This window comes from Mustelus asterias, chromosome 16, assembly GCF_964213995.1.
Source record: "Mustelus asterias chromosome 16, sMusAst1.hap1.1, whole genome shotgun sequence".
NCBI classification, from domain to species: domain Eukaryota; kingdom Metazoa; phylum Chordata; class Chondrichthyes; order Carcharhiniformes; family Triakidae; genus Mustelus; species Mustelus asterias.
Window position 1 is genome coordinate 79,015,429 of NC_135816.1, and position 17,886 is coordinate 79,033,314.

General features: G+C 47.2%; 1 protein-coding gene across 1 annotated transcript in view; it reads left to right on the top strand.

The window, feature by feature from the left end:
* Window positions 1-17,886, top strand: part of LOC144505574 (A-type potassium channel modulatory protein KCNIP1-like) — a 98,305-nt gene that overhangs the window by 27,698 nt on the left and 52,721 nt on the right. The window contains exon 2 of the mRNA XM_078231694.1: window positions 12,237-12,361. Within this exon, the coding sequence (XP_078087820.1) occupies window positions 12,237-12,361 (125 nt within the window). The remainder of the gene's footprint in view (window positions 1-12,236; window positions 12,362-17,886) is intronic.

The following is a 17,886-nucleotide window of genomic DNA, read 5'->3' on the forward strand; positions in this document are numbered from 1 at the left end:
CAGTCCTGCCCCTCCTGTAGCCAAGTTTCACTAATGGCTATAATGTCATATTTCCATGTGTCTATCCATGCCTTCAGCTCATCTGCCTTCCCCACAGTACTCCTGGCATTGAAATAGACACACCTCAAACGGTTATTTCCACCACACTCAACCCTTCCATTTGTGATTTTGCTTGAACTAACTGCCTTTTTACCCCTGCTCCACTATCTGCTCTGACACTCTGGTTCCCACCCCCCTCAAATCTAGTTTAAACGCTCCCCAATAACACTAGCAAATCTCCCTGCAAGTATATTGGTCCTCTTGTAGTTTAGGTGTAACCCGTCTCTCTTGTACAGGTCCCACCTGCCCCAAAAGAGGTCCCAATGATCCAAGAATCGGAAACCCTGCCCCCTACACCAGTTCCTCAGCCATGTGTTCATCCGCCCAAGCATCCTAATCCTGCCCTCACTGCCATGTGGCTCAGGTAGCAATCCTGAGATTACTACCCTCGGGGTCCTGCTTTTTAACTTCCTTCCAAGCTCTTTGTACTCACTCTTTAGGACCTCCTCACTCTTCCTTCCCACGTCATTGGTACCGACATGTACCACGACATCTGGCTGATCACCTTCCCACTTTAGAACGCTGTGCATGCGATCAGAGACATCCCTGACTTGGTCATAGAACAGTAAGAAGTTTAACAACACCAGGTTGAAGTCCAATAGGTTTATTTGGTAGCAAAAGCCACAAGCTTTCGGAGCGCTGCTCCTTCGTCAGGTGAGTGGGAATTCTGTTCACAAACAGGGCATATAAAGACACAAACTCAATTTACAGAATAATGGTTGGAACGCGAATACTTGCAGCTAATCAAGTCTTTAAGGTACAAACAATGTGAGTGGAGAGAGCATCAATGACTACCATTGACACCGCAAACTGCCGGCTCCAAGTGGAGAGGATCTCCAAGAAGATCGCGCATATCGACAGACATCAAGTTTCTACAAAGATGCAAGAAAGCAGACAAGATACCGAAAGGACTACAGATCACGAACCCACTCAGGTCAACCTGTAACACAGACCACGCTGAGAGACTTTGCCGTCGCACCTCTCTCACACTCCTCAACCAACTCATACACCAGCTCTACAGCAAACGCCGCAACCTGGAAACCAAGATAGAATCCATATTCTCAACTTGCGCTCAGGACGCAGACCAGCTGTGAAACTCTGCCAAGCAGACAAGATAAAGGAACTACACCATCTACATGCACACCAAGAACAGGAAACTTGAGAAACTCGGCATCACCACCAGCAGCAACCAAGCCTCCCCCGGTACCACAGTAGAAAACAGTACCACTGCAGGGAAGTCCATTGTCAACTTGTCGGACTACACACTTCAACCAGATGAAATCGAAGTTCTCAGCTGAGGGCTTAATTTTTGCCCCACCACCAAAATAGACCCCATCAGTCTCACAGCGGACACAGAGGAATTCATCAGGCAAATGAGGCTGCGGGAGTTCTTCCACAAACCCCAAGAGGCCAACAGCGAACACAATGAGACAGCCAGTGAACCGGAACAGCCGACAGAGAGATCCGCAGTGCATCCGAAGAGGAAAGAGTCGAATTGGACTCCTCCGGAAGGCCGCTGCCGTCGACTTGACATGTATGCCCAAGCCATCAGGAGGTGCGTTAACACCAAATTCATCAGCCGCACTTACAAGACAGCCCCGAACATCACCCAAGCACAACGCAACGCCACCCGCGCTCTCAAGACCAACCGCAACATTGTCATCAAACCAGCAGACAAAGGAGGGGCCATCGTCATACTGAACAGAACGGATTACTGCAAAGAAGTGTACCGACAACTGAACAACGAGGAATACTGCAGACAGTTACCCGCAGATCCGACCAAAGAACACACCCGTCAACTCAACACTCTGAACAAGACCTTTGATCCAGACCTTCAGAGCACACTCCGTGCTCTCATCCCACGTACGTTGGAGATCTCTACTGCCTCCCAAAGATACACAAGGCAAACACACCCGGCCGTCCCATTGTATCGGGCAATGGGACCCTGTGCGAGAACCTCTCCGGCTATGTCGAGGGCATCCTGAAACCCATTGTACAAAAACCCCCAGCTTTTGTCGCGACACTACGGACTTCCTACAGAAACTTGGCACACATGGAGCAGTTGAACCAGGAGCGCTCCTCGTCACAATGGATGTCTCAGCACTCTACACCAGCATCCCCCATAATGATGGCATTGCTGCAACGGCCTCAGTGCCCAGCGCCGACAACTGCCAGTTTCCAGATGCAATTTTACAACTCATCCGCTTCATCCTGGACCACAATGTCTTCACCTTCAACAACCAGTTCTTCATCCAGACACACAGAACAGCCATGGGGACCAAATTCGCACCTCAATATGCAAACATCTTCAGACACAGGTTCGAACAAGACTTCTACACCCCACAGGACCTTCAACCGATGCTATACACTAGATACATCGATGACATTTTCTTCGTTTGGACTCATGCTGAACAATCACTGAAACAACTCTATGATGACATCAACAAGTTCCATCCCACCATCAGACTCACCATGGTCTCTGGAATCGGTTGCATTCTTGGAGACACGCATCTCCATTAAGGACGGTCACCACAGCACCTCACTATACCGCAAGCCCACGGATAACCTCACGATGCTCAGGAGGATCACAACAGACACCTCCAGACGCTGAAAGATGCCCTCATAAGAACAGGATATGGCGCTCGACTCATCGATCGACAGTTCCGATGCGCCACAGCGAAAAACCGCACCGACCTCCTCAGAAGACAAACATGGGACACGGTGGACAGAGTACCCTTCGTCGTCCAGTACTTCCCCGGAGCGGAGAAGCTACGGCATCTCCTCCGGAGCCTTCAACATGTCATTGATGAAGACGAACATCTCGCCAAGGCCATCCCCACAACCCCATTCTTGCCTTCAAACAACCGCACAACCTCAAACAGACCATTGTCCGCAGCAAACTACCCAGCCTTCAGGAGAACAGTGACCACGACACCACACAACCCTGCCACAGCAACCTCTGCAAGATGTGCCGGATCATCAACACAGATGCCATCATCTCACGTGAGAACACCATCCACCAGGTACACGGTACATACTTTTGCAACTCGGCCAACGTTGTCTACCTGATACGCTGCAGGAAAGGATGTCCCGAGGCATGGTACATTGGGGAAACCATGCAGACGCTGCGACAACGGATGAATGAACACCGTTCGACAATCAGCAAGCAAGACTGTTCTCTTCCTGTTGGGGGGCACTTCAGCGGTCACGGGCATTCGGCCTCTGATATTCGGGTAAGCGTTCTCCAAGGCGGCCTTCACGACACACGACGGCGCAGAGTTGCTGTGCAGAAACTGATAGCCAAGTTCCGCACACATGAGGATGGCCTCAACTGGGATATTGGGTTCATGTCACACTATCTGTAATCCCCACAGCTTGCCTGGACTTGCAGAATTTCACTGGCTGTCCTGTCTGGAGACCATACACATCTCTTTGACCTGGTGCTCTCTCCACTCACATTGTTTGCACCTTTAAGACTTGATTAGCTGTAAGTATTCGCATTCCAACCATTATTCTGTAAATTGAGTTTGTGTCTTTATATGCCCTGTTTGTGAACAGAATTCCCACTCACCTGACGAAGGAGCAGCGCTCCGAAAGCTTGTGGCTTGTGCTACCAAATAAACCTGTTGGACTTCAACCTGGTGTTGTTAAACTTCTTACTGTGTTTACCCCAGTCCAACACCGGCATCTCCACATCTTGGTCGTAGAAGACAGAGATTCGCGGTGGAAGGGTGTTTTTCTGACTGGAGATCTGTGATCAAGCAGGTATCAGCCCTGGGATGAAAATGGATGAATGATTCTTTTACAGGATGTGGTTGATGGACAAACAATGTCCAGGACATTGGAAAAGCCTATTTCTCCTCTACAAATGATGCCGAATCAAGTTGCATCACTCAGTCCGGCAAACCAGGGTCTTAGTTTAACACTCTACCTGGAAAACGGCCCCTTCAACAATCCAGCCCTTCATCAGTAAAATCATAGGAAATAGGAGCTGGAGTAGGCCATTCAGCCCATCAAGCCTGATCTGTCATTCAATAAGTTTTTTTAAAGTTTATTTATTAGTGTTGCGCAGTTGAGTAATTGTAGATTTGGTGCTGTAAAATTATTTTTTAAATTGTAAAATGCTAAGAGGTGAAAACATTGCATGGTCCCTTTAAAAGGTGGTGTATTATTCTGTGCTTAAAGTTAAAAAGAAATACAGTTGCATGTGGGGTCACAGACTGAAATATTTGTATCGAAGGCCAAGCAACATGCTTTCAGGCTTCTTGAATTTTTTAAATTCAACCAATCAATTTGAATTAGGCACTTAGATACCAAGCACTTATTGAATTTGAAATTGATGGTTTTGTAGGGGATATTAATATGTCATCACGAGTATCAAAGGAAGGAGGCAGTGGGACAAAAGCAGAGAGAGCAACTGCCATCTGCCAGAGTAATAGCCTCATCCATGTCTTAGAGAAAGCTCCATCTTGATAGCGAAGGTACCAAAGAAGACAGAAGTTCCAGGCAGAAGAATCAACATAGAAAGCCCGGAATATTCCAGAAGACACCAAATCTGGCTGTAATTCAGAGAGTGACTAAAATTCTATTTTTTTTGTTGAGAAGTGGGAATTGTACTTATCTAAACAGCATTCCATTAGAATCCTGTTTTATTCAGTTTGTTAATAGTTTAGTTAACTTGTTCCCTGTTAGTTTGATAAATAAATTGTTACTTGTCAACTTTAGAGAGTGGGTCAGGGAGTTATTTTGATTTAACCACTAAAAGTAGCTGAAGAGCAGATCGTACCACTTCATACTCACTTTAACAGATTATGAGGTGAGGTACTCCTCTTTGAGTGGTTAGGTGTTAGTTCTCAGAGGGGGGGATCCACCTCCACTTTGTAACAAGTGTGATAACTGGGCTTACATTAACACTGCAATGAAGTTACTGTGAAAATCCCCTAGTCGCCACACTCCTTTACAGGGTGCCTGTTCGGTTACATTGAGGGAGAATTTAGCATGGCCAATGCACCAAACCAGCACATCTTTCGCACTGTGGGAGGAAACCAGAGCACCCGGAGTAAACCCACATAGACACGGAGAGAATGTGCAGACTCCACACAGACAGTGACCCAAGCCGGGAATTGAACCCAGGTCCCTGGCGGTGTGAGACAGCGGTGCTGGCCACCGTGCCACATCATGGCTGATCTGATTGTGGCCTTAATTTCACTTTCCTGTCTGTCTTCCATAACCTTGAGCCTTGAATATGTTCACGAGCCAGTCTCCATTGCCCTCTAGGGGAGAGAGTTCCACAGCCTAACCAACCTGAGAGAGAAAAAAATCCTCTTCATCTCAGTCTTAAATGGGAGACTGCTTATTTGCCTTTGAGTTGCAACTTGGATCGTGTTTAGAAGTCTCTGGCATGAAGTCATGGCAGGTATTTAAACTCATTTCCCAGCTGAGAATGTATTTCATGGACATGGTAATATTGCATTGGCCTCTTCACTCTTGTCATTTGTGGATCTTGCTGTACTACCATTGGCTGTCATGTTTATATTTGCTACGACAATGGTGACAATCTGTTTCAGTGAGAAGTCATATATCTGAATCCAAAACAGAGAACGCTGGAAAGTCTCAGCAGATCTGGCAGCATCTGTAAGGAGAGAAAAGATTTGAGTCCAGATGACCCTTTGTCAAAGCTAAAAGGCATAGAAAGTTGGAGATATTTATACTGCAGGGTGAGGGAATGAAAGATGAGTCATAGCCATAGAAACCAGGGGAAAAAACTGCTAATACTGTCCAGAGAGAATAAAGGATGTGAATGGCCAAATGGCAGAGACAGGTTTGCTTTCATAATATATCTGAATGATGTGCTCAGCTGTTACATGAGTACCAAACCTTTCCTTTCCCTCCTGAATGCAAAGTGAAACAATCAGAGGCTAATATGTTCATTCCTCTATTGTGATCAGTAACTTTCCAATGTTTCTCATGAAATTTTCTCCAAGTCATCGTCCACCTTGAAACTTGACTATCCCAAAATTTTCATCCCTTTCAAACCTCTCCCTATCTCTGTAACCCCCTGGTGCCCCTAAATCCTCCCAATCTCTGCAATCTCCTCCCACCCCCACAATTTTCCCTATCTCTGTAACCTCCTCCAGCCCCACAAGCCTCCCAATCTCTACAATGTCCTCCAACCCCTACACTCTTCCCTAGCTCTGTAAATTCCTGCAGCTCCTCCAGCCCTATTTCTACAGTCTCCTCCATTCCCTACAACCCGCCCTATCTCTGTCACTCATCCAGCCGCTACAACTGTCCCTATCTCTGCAATTTCGTCCAGCCCCCACACCCTCCCTATCTCTGTAACCTCCTCCAGCCGCTATAGGCCTCCCAATCTCTGGTACCTCCTCCAACCCCACAATCCTCTGAGATCTCTGCGAACTCTAATTCTGGCTTCTTGAGCATCTTCAGTTTTAATCGCTCCACCATCACTGGTATCTGTGCTTTCAGCTGCCGAGGACCCAAGCTTGGGAATTCTCTCCTTGAACCTTTGCCTCTCTCTTCCCTCTATAAAGGTTTGTTTCACCCCTCAGTCCCCTGCCCTTCGTGACAGATTTTCTAATGATAGTGCGAAGTGCTCCAATTTCAGCAATGTTCAATCAATGGAAATTGCTGATGTAGCTTTATCCATCAGAGATAGAGTTTCTAACAAGAAATACATCAATCTGAGGGATAATGGACAAGTTGAGTGATGAACTGGATCAGGAATAGTCTTTCTATTCTGTGTTTATTCATGTTTATGAGGAGAGCATGGATAGTTAAGATGCTCATCAGTAATAAATATACCCAGTCCTGACCACAGATCTGTGGAAATATTACACCTATTACCATGTCAAAATGATCAATGTATGCTGGAATGAAAATTTCCAATCTGTATCTGAATGAAGTGAAGCAGAAATAGTCAGAGCATGCTGTTCTGAGAGAAGTGTTGAAATTTGATGATGTAGATGCTAAACAGAACTGTTCAATCACTAGTGTATACATCAGGGTGAAGAACTGAGATTAATGAACCAGCAGAGAGTGAGAGACAGTCTTTAACAGGTTGATGATCTCTCCCTGAGAGGGTGCTCAAAGTTAATAAATATAAATAGGGAATGTCAAAACGCTAATCAGATTAAATGTGGGTATCAGCAGAATGTGTCTGGAGGACACAGCTCTGGGTCAGCATTCACACACACTGAGTGAAATTTATTTATATATTAACTTTGTGTCAACTCAAGCAGCAAAGGCTCTGTGCTGTCCACAGGCCCCATTGCTGGATTCTCCCACCATATGTTTCAAAACTTAAAAAGAAATGCTGGAGGCGGGTCCCATGACATGGCACTGGCGGGGTTGTTCATTCAGAGGCTCAACCCGCCAGCATCCTCAGCCTAAAAATAAAGATTGCCTCCTCCCACAGACATGGAGAACCCCCGCAATAACTCCAAGAACTCCATACGGACATAGAGACCCCGCCCCTGAGAGACACAGGGAACACTTCCGACACAGAAACAGCAAATCCCCACCCACGGAGTCACAGGGAAACACCCCCAAACAGAGGCAAGGGAATCCCCATCCCCAACACACACACACACAAGGAAGGAATCCCTCCCCACCCGCCCCCCAATAGAGGTGTGGGGGTGTGGGGACCTTACCAAAAAAAATTCCAAGTTCAGGATGTGAAAACGGAAGAGTTGCAGATCCGTTTTTGGGCGAGTTCAAATCTGCTATATTGTACACTCAGTGCATGAAGAAGACAGCATTCTTGCCTGCAGAGGGAGGGGGTTCCCCAACACTGGCTGAGCAGCAAAGGGCGTCAATGCGCATGTGCAGGTCTCCAGCAGCAGAGACTTGTCACAGAGACACTGCTGCCCTCAGCTAGCCTCCATGTCCTCTACAAAGCACTCCAACATCCCCCCCCCCCCCCCCCCACCCCACCCCCTCCAGCTACCGCAGGGGCCTGCGGCCTATCGTGACCCTGACCCACCCAGACCAATCCCCCCCTACCTCCCTGCGATCACCGGCCCGAACCCCGCACGATTGTTGGCCTAACCACCCCCCCCCCCCCGGACCTGATACCCCCACCAAGGCCAGTCCTGATCATCCCCCTCCGACCCTCTTCAATCCCTGATGCAGAGTGGCAGCGTGCCGTCCTCCCCCCTTACCCTACCGATCCCTGAGGCAGCGTTAGCAGCTGGACCATCCTCCTCCCCCCACACCCCCAAAAGACACAAGGAACCTCTGCATTCACATAGACCCCCTTCTCAATGACACAGGAAACCCCTCCCCCAGTAGATACAGGGTACAGTCCCGCCATGGACTCAGGGAACCTCCTACCCACCCGAGGAAACTGCCCCCTCAAACACATCTTCAAAAGGATGTGCACCTTGCATTATCCTGGCACAAAGCTGGCACCTTGGCAGTGCCTGGTCACTGACAGGGTACTGTCCAGGCATGACTTACTGGGGATTTACCGGGCATGACCCCTAGTGGGGACCATTTGCCCGGACCCCTTTGCAGATAACCTGTCGTAAACCCCACCAGCATGATGTCACACCGGCCAGTGGAGGGAGGTGTGGGGGAGTGGGTGAAAAGTAGAGCGGGGAGGCCTGCTAAGTATATGGTAATATATGATAATGTAGTTCTTGATCTTTCATGGTGGGATCTCCATTACGTCATAGAATCACAGAATCCCTACAGTGCAGAAGGAGGCCATTCGGCCCATTGAGTCTGCACCAACTCTCTGACAGAGCGTCTTACTCAGACCCACCACTATCCCTGCTAATCTCTCTAACCATGATGTGGAGATGCCGGCGTTGGACTGGGGTAAACACAGTAAGAAGTTTAACAACACCAGGTTAAAGTCCAACAGGTTTATCTGGTAGCAAAAGCCACAAGCCTTCGGAGCCTTAAGCCCCTTCTTCAGGTGAGTGGGAATTCTGTTCACTAACAGGGCATATAAAGACACAAACTCAATTTACAGAATAATGGTTGGAATGCGAATACTTACAGCTAATCAAGTCTTTAAGATACAAACAATGTGAGTGGAGAGAGCATTAAGCACAGGTTGAAGAGATGTGTATTGTCTCCAGACAGGACAGCCAGTGAGACTCTGCAAGTCCAGGCAAGCTGTGGGGATTACAGATAGTGTGACATGAACTCAATATCCCGGTTGAGGCCATCCTCATGTGTGCGGAACTTGGCTATCAGTTTCTGCTGATTCCAAGATTGGTGGAGTAGTGGATGAGGTGGAGGGCTGTTGTAGGCTGCAAAGAGACATAGATAGGATGCAAAGCTGGGCTGAAAAATGGCAAATGGAGTTTAACCCTGATGAATGCGAGGTGATTCATTTTGGTAGGACAAATTTAAATGTGGATTACAGGGTCAAAGGTAGGGTTCTGAAGAATGTGGAGGAACAGAGAGATCTTGGGGTTCATATCCATAGATCTCTGAAGGTTGCCACTCAAGTGGATAGAGCCGTGAAGAAGGCCTATAGTGTGTTGGCGTTCATTAACAGGGGGTTTGAGTTTAAGAGCCGTGGGGTTATGCTGCAACTGTACAGGACCTTGGTGAGACCACATTTGGAATATTGTGTGCAGTTCTGGTCACCTCAGTACAAGAAGGATGTGGAAGCGCTGGAAAGAGTGCAAAGGGGATTTACCAGGATGCTGCCTGGTTTGGAGGGTAGGTCTTATGAGGAAAGGTTGAGGGAACTTGGGCTTTTCTCTTTGGAGCGGAGGAGGTTGAGAGGAGACTTGATAGAGGTTTATAAGATGATGAGGGGGATAGATAGAGTGAACGTTCAAAGACTATTTCCTCGGGTGAATGGAGCGGTAACTAGGGGGCATAACTATAGGGTTCATGGTGGGAGATATAGGAAGGATGTCCGAGGTAGGGTTTTTACTCAGAGAGTGGTTGGGGTGTGGAATGGACTGCCTGCAGGGATAGTGGAGTCAGAAACTTTAGGAACATTTAAGAAGCTATTGGATAGGCACATGGAGTACTTCGGGATGATAGGGAGGAAATAGCTTGATCTGGGTTTCAGACAAAGCTCGGCACAACATCGTGGGCCGAAGGGCCTGTTCTGTGCTGTACTGTTCTATGTTCTATGCTCAGCGACTCTGTGCCGTTGTGTGTCATGAAGGCCGCCTTGGAGACAGCCTACCCGAATATCAGAGGCCGAATGCCCGTGACCGCTGAAGTGCTCCCCAACAGGAAGAGAACAGTCTTGCCTGGTGATTGTCGAGCGGTGTTCATTCATCCATTGTCGTAGCGTCTGCATGGTTTCCCCAATGTACCATGCCTCGGGACATCCTTTCCTGCAGCGTATCAGGTAGACAACGTTGGCCGAGTTGCAAAAGTATGTACCGTGTACCTGGTGGATGGTGTTCTCACGTGAGATGATGGCATCTGTGTCGATGATCCGGCACGTCTTGCAGAGTTTGTTGTGGCAGGGTTGTGTGGTGTCGTGGTCACTGTTCCCCTGAAGGCTGGGTAGTTTGCTGTGGACAATGGTCTCTTTGAGGTTGTGCGGTTGTTTGAAGGCAAGAAGTGGGGGTGTGGGGATGGCCTTGGCGAGATGTTCGTCTTCATCAATGACATGTTGAAGGCTCCGGAGGAGATGCCGTAGCTTCTCCGCTCCGGGGAAGTACTGGACGATGAAGGGTACTCTGTCCACCGTGTCCCGTGTTTGTCTTCTGAGGAGGTTGGTGCGGTTTTTCGCTGTGGCGCGTCGGAACTGTTGATCGATGAGTCGAGCGCCATATCCTGTTCTTATGAGGGCATCTTTCAGCGTCTGGAGGTGTTTGTTGCGATCCTCCTCATCCAAGCAGATCCTGTGTATACGGAGGGCTTGCCCGTAGGGGATGGCTTCCCCTACGGACAAGCTCTCCGTATACACAGGATCTGCTCGGATTCTGTTGGGGAGCACTTCAAGAGTCACGGGCATTCGGCCTCTGATATTCGGGTAAGCGTTCTCCAAGGCGGCCTTCATGACACATGACGGCGCCGAGTTGCTGAGCAGAAACGGATAGCCAAGTTCCGCACACATGAGCATGGCCTCAACCGGGATATTGGGTTCATGTCACACTATCTGTAATCCCCACAGCTTTCCTGGACCTGCAGAGTCTCACTGGCTGTCCTGTCTGGAGACAATGCACATCTCTTTAACCTGTCTTAATGCTCTCTCCACTCACATTGTTTGTGTCTTAAAGACTTGATTAGCTGTAAGTATTCGCATTCCAATCATTATTCTGTAAATTGAGTCTGTGTCTTTATATGGTTTCATATAAAGCTCGGCACAACATCGTGGGCTGAAGGGCCTGTTCTGTGCTGGACTGTTCTATATGCCCTGTTTGTGAACAGAATTCCCACTCGCCTGAAGAAGGGGTTAAAGGCTCCGAAAGCTTGTGGCTTTTGCTACCAAATAAACCTGTTGGACTGTAACCTGGTGTTGTTAAACTTCTTACAATCTCTCTAACCTACATATCGTGGGACACTAAGGGGCATTTAACATGGCCAATCCACCCAACCTGCACATTTTTGGAGTCTGGGAGGAAACCAAAGCACCTCGAGGAAAACCATGCAGACACTGGGAGAATGTGCACACTCCACACAAACAGTCACCCAATGCTGGAATTGAATGGCACTGTGAGGCAGCAGTGCTAACCACTGTGCCACCATGTCATCCTGGCATCATCAGCAGGGGACAGGAACAATCGAGCAGGAAAATTCCACCGGCATGAAATCTGTTTCCCTTGATTCTCTGTCCCTGCTGCCATTCCCGCCACTGAAAATGGGGACGGAAAATTCTCCCCACATTGAATCCAGGAACACACTAGCAGTAAAAGCAATATCCTACTGATGCTGGAATTCTGAAATAAAACTGACAGTACTTAAAAAACCCAGCTAGTAAAGCAGCATTAATAGAGACAGAGAGAGAGAGAGTTGCTATGACTATCCAGAGCAGGTGTGATAGCCACATTTACCGTGATCTGTTCTAAGTTTATACAAGATGTATGATGTTGACTGGAGGTTCTCATTGCTGGATTTCTCTCCTTTCTTCCAGAGACACACCATTCTCATAATCGACCTGACATTTTTTTGTCTGCTTATTTTTCCAGATAAGGTTGAAGATGAGTTGGAAATGGCCACCGTCTGCCATCGGCCTGAAGGGTTACGACAACTTCAGGCCCAAACCAACTTCACCAAGAGGGAGCTCCAGGTGCTCTACCGGGGCTTTAAGAATGTAAGAGTCTTTTTTTCAATCTCATTCTCACTGCACCATCTTTATCTTGTTTGTATTTGCCAGAACTTGGTCCATTCACTGAACCTAGCTATATACTTTTGTAGCCTGGATTAAGAATATAGAACAGAACATAGAACAGTACAGCACAGAACAGGCCCTTCGGCCCACGATGTTGTGCCGAGCTTTATCTGAAACCAAGATCAAGCTATCCCACTCCCTATCATCCTGGTGTGCTCCATGTGCCTATCCAATAACCGCTTAAATGTTCCTAAAGTGTCTGACTCCACTATCACTGCAGGCAGTCCATTCCACACCCCAACCACTCTCTGCGTAAAGAACCTACCTCTGATATCCTTCCTATATCTCCCACCATGAACCCTATAGTTATGCCCCCTTGTAATAGCTCCATCCACCCGAGGAAATAGTCTTTGAACGTTCACTCTATCTATCCCCTTCATCATTTTATAAACCTCTATTAAGTCTCCCCTCAGCCTCCTCCGCTCCAGAGAGAACAGCCCTAGCTCCCTCAACCTTTCCTCATAAGACCTACCCTCCAACCCAGGCAGCATCCTGGTAAATCTCCTCTGCACTCTTTCCAGCGCTTCCACATCGTTCTTATAGTGAGGTGACCAGAACTGCACACAATATTCCAAATGTGGTCTCACCAAGGTCCTGTACGGTTGCAGCATAACCCCACGGCTCGTAAACTCCAACCCCCGGTTAATAAGAGCTAACACATTATAGGCCTTCTTCACCGCTCTATCCACTTGAGTGGCAACCTTTAGAGATCTGTGGATATGGACCCCAAGATCTCTCTGTTCCTCCACAGTCTTCAGAACCCTACCTTTGACCCTGTAATCCACATTTAAATTAGTCCTACCAAAATGAATCACCTCACATTTATCAGGGTTAAACTCCATTTGCCATTTTTCAGCCCAGCTTTGCATCCTATCTATGTCTCTTTGCAGCCTACAACAGCCCTCCACCTCATCCACTACTCCACCAATCTTGGTGTCATCAGCAAATTTACTGATCCACCCTTCAGCCCCCTCCTCTAAGTCATTAATAAAAATCACAAAGAGCAGAGGACCAAGCACTGATCCCTGTGGCACTCCGCTAGCAACCTGCCTCCAGTCCAAAAATTTTCCATCCACCACCACCCTCTGTCTTCGATCAGATAGCCAGTTACCTATCCAATCTGCCAACTTTCCCTCTATACCACACCTCCTTACTTTCATCATAAGCCGACCATGGGGGACCTTATCAAACGCCTTACTAAAATCCATGTATATGACATCAACTGCCCTACCTTCATCAACACACTTAGTTACCTCCTCAAAAAATTCTATCAAATTTGTGAGGCACGACTTGCCCTTCACGAATCCGTGCTGACTATCCCGGATTAATCCGCATCTTTCTAAATGGTCGTAAATCCCATCCCTAAGGACCTTTTCCATCAATTTACCAACCACCGAAGTAAGACTAACCGGTCTATAATTACCAGGGTCATTTCTATTCCCTTTCTTAAACAGAGGAACCACATTCGCCACTCTCCAGTCCTCTGGCACCATCCCCGTAGACAGTGAGGACCCAAAGATCAAAGCCAAATGCTCTGCAATCACATCCCTTGCCTCCCAAAGAATCCTAGGATACATTTCATCAGGCCCAGGGGACTTATCGACCTTCAGTTTATTCAAAACTGCTAGTACATCCTCCCTCCGAACAACTATTTCCTCCAGCCTATTAGCCTGTAACACCTTCTCTTCCTCAAAAACATGGCCCCTCTCCTTGGTGAACACTGAAGAAAAGTATTCATTCATCACCTCACCTATCTCTACTGACTCCATACACAAGTTCCCACTACTGTCCTTGACCGGCCCTAACCTCACCCTGGTCATTCTTTTATTCCTCACATAAGAGTAAAAAGCCTTGGGGTTTTCCTTGATCCGACCCGCCAAGGACTTCTCATGTCCCCTCCTAGCTCTCCTAAGCCTCTTTTTCGGCTCATTCCTTGCTAACTTGTAACCCTCAATCGAGCCATCTGAACCTTGTTTCCTCATCCCTACATAAGCTTCCCTCTTCCTTTTCACAAGACATTCCACCTCTTTCGTGAACCATGGTTCCCTCACTCGGCCATTTCCTCCCTGCCTGACAGGGACATACCTATCAAGGACACCCAGTATTTGTTCCTTGAAAAAGTTCCACTTTTCATCAGTGCCTTTCCCTGACAGTTTCTGTTCCCATCTTATGCCCCCAAATTCTTGCCAAATGTGGGAAAGAGGGGTTCTTTTTCATGGGACACTGGCATCAGTTTTGGGGCAGGGGGGACCTATACCGTTGGGATGGTCTCCACCTGGACCGAGCTGGGATCAGTGTTCTGGCGAAGAGAGTAAATGGGGTGGTCAATAGGACTTTAAACTAGAGATTGGGGGGGAAGGGAAAGTCAGGGAACCAAGAGGTGAAGGAATCAGTGGGAAGCGTAGCTGCTTAGGATTACAAAACATCACGAAAAGACAGCACTCAGGAGAGGTTACGATAGTCCCCATCTCACAAAATATGACACAGTGTCTGGAAAGGCTCAGTAAACCAAGGTCCACCACACTACGAAAACAAAAAGGGACGGTCAATAGGGAATTAAAGGTGCTATATTTAAATGCCCGCAGTGTCCGGAACAAGGTAGATGAGCTTGTGGCCCAGATTGTGACTGGCAGGTATGATGTGGTAGGCATCACAGAGACGTGGTTGCAGGGGGTTCAGGACTGGCAGTTAAACATCCAGGGATTCACAACCTATCGAAAAGACAGAGAGGTGGGTAGAGGGGGCGGGGTTGCCTTGTTAATTAGAAATGAAATTAAATCAATAGCACTAAACGACATAGGGTCAGACGATGTGGAGTCTGTGTGGGTAGAGTTGAGGAACCACAAAGGCAAAAAAACCATAATGGGAGTTATGTACAGGCCTCCTGACAGTGGTCAGGACCAGGGGCACAAAATGCACCACGAAATAGAAAGGGCATGTCAGAAAGGCAAGGTCACAGTGATCATGGGGGATTTCAATATGCAGGTGGACTGGGTAAATAATGTTGCCAGTGGACCCAAAGAAAGGGAATTCATTGAATGTTTACAGGATGGCTTTTTGGAACAGCTTGTGATGGAGCCCACGAGGGAACAGGCTATTCTGGACTTAGTGTTATGTAATGAGCCGGACGTGATAAAAGATCTTAAAGTAAGGGAACACTTAGGAAGCAGTGATCATAATATGGTAGAATTCAGTCTGCAATTTGAAAGAAGGAAGGCAGAATCAGATGTGAAGGTTCTACAGTTAAATAAAGGTAATTACAGGCGCATGAGGGAGGAACTGACAAAAATCGACTGGAAGCAGAGCCTAGTGGGAAAGACAGTAGAACAGCAATGGCAGGAGTTTCTGGGAGTAATTGAGGACACAGTGCAGAGGTTCATCCCAAACAAAAGAAAGGTTATCAGAGGGGGGATTAGGCAGCCATGGCTGACAAAGGAAGTCAGGGAATGCATCAAGGCAAAAGAGAGAGCCTATAATGTGGCAAAGAGTAGTGGGAAGTCAGAAGATTGGGAAGGCTATAAAAACAAACAGAGGATAACAAAGAGAGAAATAAGGAAGGAGAGGATCAAATATGAAGGTAGGCTAGCCAGTAACATTAGGAATGAGAGTAAAAGTTTCTTTAAATACATTAAAAACAAACGGGAGGCAAAAGTAGACATTGGGCCGCTCCAAAATGATGCTGGTAATCTAGTGATGGGAGACAAGGAAATAGCTGAGGAACTTAACAAGTACTTTGCGTCAGTCTTCACAGTAGAAGACTTGATTAATATCCCAACAATTCAGGAAAGTCAGGGGGCAGAGTTGAATATGGTTGCCATCACAAAGGAGAAAGTGCTAGAGAAACTAAAAGGTCTGAAAATTGATAAATCTCCGGGCCCAGATGGGCTACATCCTAGAGTTCTAAAAGAGATAGCTGAAGAAATAGTGGAGGCGTTAGTTATGATCTTTCAAAAGTCACTGGAGTCAGGGAAAGTCCCAGAGGATTGGAAAATCGCTGTTGTAACCCCACTGTTCAAGAAGGGAACAAGAAAAAATATGGAAAATTATAGGCCAATTAGCCTAACCTCAGTTGTTGGCAAAATTCTAGAATCCATCGTTAAGGATGAGATTTCTAAATTCTTGGAAGTGCAGGGTCGGATTAGGACAAGTCAGCATGGATTTAGTAAGGGGAGGTCGTGCCTGACAAACCTGTTAGAGTTCTTTGAAGAGATAACAAATAGGTTAGACCAAGGAGAGCCAATGGATGTTATCTATCTTGACTTCCAAAAGGCCTTTGACAAGGTGCCTCACGGGAGACTGCTGAGTAAAATAAGGGCCCATGGTATTCGAGGCAAGGTACTAACATGGATTGACGATTGGCTGTCAGACAGAAGGCAGAGAGTTGGGATAAAAGGTTCTTTCTCAGAATGGCAACTGGTGACAAGTGGTGTCCCGCAGGGTTCAGTGTTGGGGCCACAGCTGTTCTCTTTATATATTAACGATCTAGATGACGGGACTGGGAGCATTCTGGCCAAGTTTGCCGATGATACAAAGATAGGTGGAGGGGCAGGTAGTATTGAGGAGGTGGGGAGGCTGCAGAAAGATTTAGACAGTTTAGGAGAGTGGTCCAAGAAGTGGCTGATGAAATTCAACGTGGGCAAGTGCGAGGTCGTACACTTTGGAAAAAAGAATAGAGGCATGGACTATTTTCTAAACGGTGACAAAATTCATAATGCTAAAGTGCAAAGGGACTTGGGAGTCCTAGTCCAGGATTCTCTAAAGGTAAACTTGCAGGTTGAGTCCGTAATTAAGAAAGCAAATGTAATGTTGTCATTTATCTCAAGAGGCTTGGAATACAAAAGCAGGGATGTACTTCTGAGGCTTTATAAAGCACTGGTTAGGCCCCATTTGGAGTACTGTGAGCAATTTTGGGCCCCACACCTCAGGAAGGACATACTGGCACTGGAGCGGGTCCAGCGGAGATTCACACGGATGATCCCAGGAATGGTAGGCCTGACATACGATGAACGTCTGAGGATCGTGGGATTATATTCATTGGAGTTTAGGAGGTTGAGGGGAGATCTGATAGAAACTTACAAGATAATGAACGGCTTAGATAGGATGGACGTGGGGAAGTTGTTTCCATTAACAGGGGAGACTAGGACGCGGAGGCACAGCCTTAGAATAAAAGTGAGTCACTTTAGAACAGAGATGAGGAGAAATTTCTTCAGCCAGAGAGTGTTGGGTCTGTGGAATTCATTGCCACAGAGGGCTGTGGAGGCCGAGACGTTGAGCGTCTTCAAGACAGAAATTGATAAATTCTTGATTTCTCGAGGAATTAAGGGCTATGGGGAGAGAGCGGGTAAATGGAGTTGAAATCAACCATGATTGAATGGTGGAGTGGACTCGATGGGCCGAATGGCCTTACGTCCACTCCTATGTCTTATGGTCTTATGGTCTTATAATTA